We start from the raw sequence: 6,541 nt of genomic DNA, 5'->3' as shown, positions 1-6,541 counted from the left end.
ACCCTGGAGCTGTGAAGCAATTGTGCTATCCACAATGCTACCGTGCTGCCCTTGAGAACAAATAAATCTACACTATCATTTTACTGTAATCCATGTACCTATCCAATAGCTGCTTGAAGGTCCCTAATGTTTCCGACTCAACTACTTCCACAGGCAGTGCATTCCATGCCCCCACTACTCTCTGGGTAAAGAACCTACCTCTGATATCCCTCCTATATCTTCCACCTTTCACCTTAAATTTATGTCCCCTTGTAATGGTTTGTTCCACCCGGGGAAAAAGTCTCTGACTGTCTACTCTATCTATTCCCCTGATCATCTTCTAAACCTCTATCAAGTCGCCCCTCATCCTTCTCTGTTCTAATGAGAAAAGGCCTAGCACCCTCAACCTTTCCTCGTAAGACCTACTCTCCATTCCAGGCAACATCCTGGTAAATCTTCTTTGCACCTTTTCCAAAGCTTCCACATCCTTCCTAAAATGAGGCGACCAGAACTGTACACAGTACTCCAAATGTGGCCTTACCAAAGTTTTGTACAGCTGCATCATCACCTCACGGCTCTTAAATTCAATCCCTCTGTTAATGAACGCGAGCACACCATAGGCCTTCTTCACAGCTCTATCCACTTGAGTGGCAACTTTCAAAGATGTATGAACATATAGACCCCAAGATCTCTCTGCTCCTCCACATTGCCAAGAACTCTACCGTTAACCCTGTATTCCGCATTCATATTTGTCCTTCCAAAATGGACAACCTCACACTTTTCAGGGTTAAACTCCATCTGCCACTTCTCAGCCCAGCTCTGCATCCTATCGATGTCTCTTTGCAGCCGACAACAGCCCTCCTTACTATCCACAACTCCACCAATCTTCGTATCGTCTGCAAATTTACTGACCCACCCTTCAACTCCCTCATCCAAGTCATTAATGAAAATCACAAACAGCAGAGGACCCAGAACTGATCCCTGCGGTACGCCACTGGTAACTGGGATCCAGGCTGAATATTTGCCATCCACCACCACTCTCTGACTTCTATCGGTTAGCCAGTTCGTTATCCAACTGGCCAAATTTCCCACTATCCCATGCCTCCTTACTTTCTGCATAAGCCTACCATGGGGAACTTTATCAAATGCCTTACTAAAATCCATGTACACTACATCCACTGCTTTACCTTCATCCACATGCTTGGTCACCTCCTCAAAGAATTCAATAAGATTTGTAAGGCAAGACCTACCCCTCACAAATCCGTGCTGACTATCCCTAATCAAGCAGTGTCTTTCCAGATGCTCAGAATTCCTATCCTTCAGTACTCTTTCCATTACTTTGCCTACCACCGAAGTAAGACTAACTGGCCTGTAATTCCCAGGGTTATCCCTAGTCCCTTTTTTGAACAGGGGCACGACATTCGCCACTCTCCAATCCCCTGGTACCACCCCTGTTGACAGTGAGGACGAAAAGATCATTGCCAACGGCTCTGCAATTTCATCTCTTGCTTCCCATAGAATCCTTGGATATATCCCGTCAGGCCCGGGGGACTTGTCTATCCTCAAGTTTTTCAAAATGCCCAACACATCTTCCTTCCTAACAAGTATTTCCTCGAGCTTACCAATCTGTTTCACACTGTCCTCTCCAACAATCTCGCCCCTCTCATTTGTAAATACAGAAGAAAAGTACTCGTTCAAGACCTCTCCTATCTCTTCAGACTCAATACACAATCTCCCGCTACTGTCCTTGATCGGACCTACCCTCGCTCTAGTCATTCTCATATTTCTCACATATGTGTAAAAGGCCTTGGGGTTTTCCTTGATCCTACCCGCCAAAGATTGTTCATGCCCTCTCTTAGCTCTCCTAATCCCTTTCTTCAGTTCCCTCCTGGCTATCTTGTATCCCTCCAATGCCCTGTCTGAACCTTGTTTCCTCAGCCTTACATAAGTCACCTTTTTCCTCTTAACAAGACATTCAACCTCTTTTGTCAACCATGGTTCCCTCACTCGACCATCTCTTCCCTGCCTGACAGGGACATACATATCAAGGACACGTAGCACCTGTTCCTTGAACAAGTTCCACATTTCACTTGTGTCCTTCCCTGCCAGCCGATGTTCCCAACTTATGCACTTCAATTCTTGTCTGACAACATCGTATTTACCCTTCCCCCAATTGTAAACCTTGCCCTGTTGCACGTACCTATCCCTCTCCATTACTAAAGTGAAAGTCACAGAATTGTGGTCACTATCTCCAAAATGCTCCCCCACTAACAAATCTATCACTTGCCCTGGCTCATTACCCAGTACTAAATCCAATATTGCCCCTCCTCTGGTCGGACAATCTACATACTGTGTTAGAAAAGCTTCCTGGACACACTGCACAATACCTACATAGGGGACAAAAAAAGAATAATCAACAGAGAACATTGACAAATGGTACATCGACAAACCGTGATTGGTTACAGTGCGGACCAAGGGGCACCTCTGCGAATTGCGCACATATTTGCTCCTTAATTCTCTGCGGACTATCTGGGGATCTATAACAAACACCTAGCAATGTGACTGCCCCTTGTTTTGCTCCACAACTCCCTCCACAAAGCTTCATTTGATGGCCTCCCCCAAGATCTCCTTACCGCAGTAACGGTCTCCTTAACTAATACTGCAATGCCTCCTTCTCTTTTACCCCCTCCTCAGTCTCACCAGAAGATTCTATTCCTGGGATGTTGAGCTTCCAGCCGTGCCCCTCCCTCAACCACGTTTCCGTGATGGCCACAATATCATAATTCCATGCGTCAATTCTTGCCTTAACTCATCCGTTTTACCTGTAATACACATGGCATTAAAGTAGAGGCCATCCAGCCTTGATTACTGCCTTGAAACCTACTACAGCTGTATTCCCTCTGACTTGATTGCTTTTCTGTGTTATGCTGTGTCCCTATTCTGCTAACAGTCTGCCCCCTCCCCCTGCCGAATTAGTTTAAACTCCTACTCAGGATGATCTGTCTATTACTGTGTTGCTGTTGGTGGGAGCCAGCTGCGTTCTTTGATTCGCTCAGGGGGATGTGGAGGGTCATTGCCTAGGCCCAGCATCTATCGGCCACACCCCTAATTGCCCCACAGGAAGGTGGTGGGTGAGCCGCCATCTTGAACAGATTGCAGTCCCTGTGGTGTAGGCACACCCACCGTGCTGTCAGGGAGTTCCAATCTGCGACAGTCAGGACAGCGAGTGGGGGGGGGATCGGAGGGAAAGTTGCAGGTGGTGCCTCCTCCTTGTCCCTCCAGGTGATAAGAGGTCGTGGGATTGTCAGATGTGTGTGATTGGCTGCTGCTTTCCAAAAATTCGAGGAAGGGGCTACAATTGCAAAGCTCTGATTTACTGTGACATGGTATTTTTTGTTTTTTGTCTTTTGGGATGTCATAAACAGCACTATAAAAATGTGGTAATTTCTTCCACATGTCACCCGGAGAACACTCACTACCTTGTCCTGGCTCTCGCTCCTGACCTGCATAACTGCCGCCCCCCCCCCCCTGCCCACGCGCAGGAAGGAGCCCCCCCTGCACAGGAAGGAGCGCCCCCCCCCCCGTGCAGGAAGGACCCCCCCCCCGCGCAGGAAGGAGCCCCCTCTTCTCTCTCTTCCCCCCCGCCCCCCCCACGCAGGGAGGAGGGGTGCACTGCCCTCACAAACCCACACAAAAGCATTCCGGCAACCGGCCGCTAACTCAGTCTTGCTCTTTCCCCAGGAAAAGCTGGCCCGGAGGGCGCGTAAGAGGACGAGCACCGGGGAACGGCCGCCCTCCATTCTGGACCTCACCCAGATGGAGCAGGAAGCTCTGGACATCATCGGGCCGAGCAGCAGGAGGGGCATCGAGAACGGCGAAGCCGGAGGCCGAGTACCCCACGGTGGCTTCTGAATTCCCTCGTATCTGGCTGGGTTTTAATTTTGTTACAGTGTTGCCTGGGTTAGAGGGAGGGGTCTTATGGGAGCGGTCCGTGTTCATCCTCGGAGCTGCTTTGTGTCGCTGTCACTTCACCTCTCTCTGACCCTTGTCCCCTTCTCCCTTTCATTCCAGGTCTGTCCCATTATTTGGGCCATACCGGGCAAATGTTGGCGGAACCGCGCGACCTGATGGAAGAAGCACCCTCACCAGCTTTGTCCTTCCAGTACAACAGCCGAGAAATCAGCATCTCCGATGGCAGAGACAGTGAACTTGAAGAGTCCGTGCAGGGCGAATTGTTCGGCAATGGTGAGCAGGAGCCGGACATCCTGAAGAGGACAGTGCAGGAGGCAGATGGCTATGGGGCAGGCTCCGTCCCTAACTTCACCGATGAGGACAAAGATGCCGATTTCAGTGGCCCGGCCTTCAAGCGAAGGATGTTCCATGAGCACCACCAGCTGCTTGAGGCCTTGGACAGCCTGCCCCGGAGCTGCCTCACCTTGTCTGAGAGCATGGAGGAATCGGCTTCCATCCTGTGCGGGGTTGTGGCGCAGGGCATCAGCACCCTGCAGTGCACCATGGAGCAGGTGGCCAGCTCGGTGGAGGCTGTGGCCAGGTCCCCTGCCCAGGAGCCCGCAGCGCCGGCCCTGGCCTCGTTGATCGAGGCCCAGACGGGGGCCATCCAGAGCCTGGCCTGCACCATCTCCTCCGGCCTGGAAAGGCTGGGCACGCGCATCGACCGAGGCTTTGGCCAGGTCACTGACCTCCTGCAGGCCGCCCTTCCGAGGCTCGGTGGCATCAGTGCTGGCCCAGCGAGAGGGGCACCCTCCAGCACCTCTCGGGACACCTGCCCGTCAGCTCCCTCACCGCATCGCCAAGCGCCCACTGTCCTGGAGGCAGCAGCGATCCTGCAGACTGAAATCAAGCCCCCTCGTGCCCGAGCTCTTCGAGATCGCCGACTATGAGTATCTTACTCAGGCCAGACTGTGTCACACTCGCCACTCATTGAAGAGACAGGGGTAAGGGGGGAGGGGTTGTCGTCTTGTTGGTACACCAGTGTAGCAAAGACTTCAGGAAGTTAGAGGGTGGGCTGGGGGAAGGAACAGTACTGGGTGTTAATATTGACTCACGGTGTTTGTACAAATCAATAAAGGATTACCCATTTGCGACTCTGAGTTCATCTGCCGGCTGCTTACGTTCTGGCTAAAGACATCGCGGTGGGAGGTGTCACGAACACCAGTGTTAGTGCTTTACTGCAGGTTTGAATGGCTGGGTGAGATGCTCCACATGTGGGTTTATTTTAATTCTTTGATGCCCATCCCCAATTATCCTTGAACTGAGCTTTAGATGCCCCATCCTCCCAAAGATCCACTTTTCATCGTGTTGGGAATGTGTCCCTCAGCACAGGGTCAATTCCGGAAAAAGACACACACAAACTCACATTCAAACTAACGGTCACTCACAATGCACAAACACTCTTACACACACAAACTAACGGTCACTCACAATGCACAAACACTCTTACACACACAAACTAACGGCCACTCACAATGCACAAACACTCTTACACACACAAACTAACGGTCACTCACAATGCACAAACACTCTTACACACACAAACTAACGGTCACTCACAATGCACAAACACTCTTACACACACAAACTAACGGTCACTCACAATGCACAAACACTCTTACACACACAAACTAACGGTCACTCACAATGCACAAACACTCTTACACACACAAACTAACGGCCACTCACAATGCACAAACACTCTTACACACACAAACTAACGGTCACTCACAATGCACAAACACTCTTACACACACAAACTAACGGCCACTCACAATGCACAAACACTCTTACACACACAAACTAACGGCCACTCACAATGCACAAACACTCTTACACACACAAACTAACGGCCACTCACGGTGCACAAACACTCTTACACACACAAACTAACGGTCACTCACAATGCACAAACACTCTTACACACACAAACTAACGGTCACTCACAATGCACAAACACTCTTACACACACAAACTAACGGCCACTCACAATGCACAAACACTCTTACACACACAAACTAACGGCCACTCACAGTGCACAAACACTCTTACACACACAAACTAACGGTCACTCACAATGCACAAACACTCTTACACACACAAACTAACGGCCACTCACAATGCACAAACACTCTTACACACACAAACTAACGGCCACTCACAGTGCACAAACACTCTTACACACACAAACTAACGGCCACTCACAGTGCACAAACACTCTTACACACACAAACTAACGGCCACTCACAATGCACAAACACTCTTACACACACAAACTAACGGTCACTCACAATGCACAAACACTCTTACACACACAAACTAACGGCCACTCACAGTGCACAAACACTCTTACACACACAAACTAACGGCCACTCACAATGCACAAACACTCTTACACACACAAACTAACGGTCACTCACAATGCACAAACACTCTTACACACACAAACTAACGGCCACTCACAGTGCACAAACACTCTTACACACACAAACTAACGGCCACTCACAATGCACAAACACTCTTACACACACAAACTCACACACACAAACTA

At 49.8% G+C, this 6,541-nt stretch overlaps 1 protein-coding gene across 1 annotated transcript; it reads left to right on the top strand.

The window, feature by feature from the left end:
• Positions 1 to 3,697: 3,697 nt before the first annotated feature.
• Positions 3,698 to 5,090, top strand: LOC140386608 (uncharacterized). Its single transcript, XM_072469085.1, has 2 exons — positions 3,698 to 3,880; positions 4,051 to 5,090. The coding sequence occupies exons 1-2, from the start codon at positions 3,796 to 3,798 to the stop codon at positions 4,878 to 4,880; spliced, it is 915 nt and encodes a 304-aa protein (XP_072325186.1). The 5' UTR covers positions 3,698 to 3,795; the 3' UTR covers positions 4,881 to 5,090.
• Positions 5,091 to 6,541: the final 1,451 nt, after the last annotated feature.

This window comes from Scyliorhinus torazame, chromosome 12 (genome assembly GCF_047496885.1).
Source record: "Scyliorhinus torazame isolate Kashiwa2021f chromosome 12, sScyTor2.1, whole genome shotgun sequence".
NCBI lineage: Eukaryota > Metazoa > Chordata > Chondrichthyes > Carcharhiniformes > Scyliorhinidae > Scyliorhinus > Scyliorhinus torazame.
This window is presented reverse-complemented; position numbering and strand designations above follow the sequence as displayed.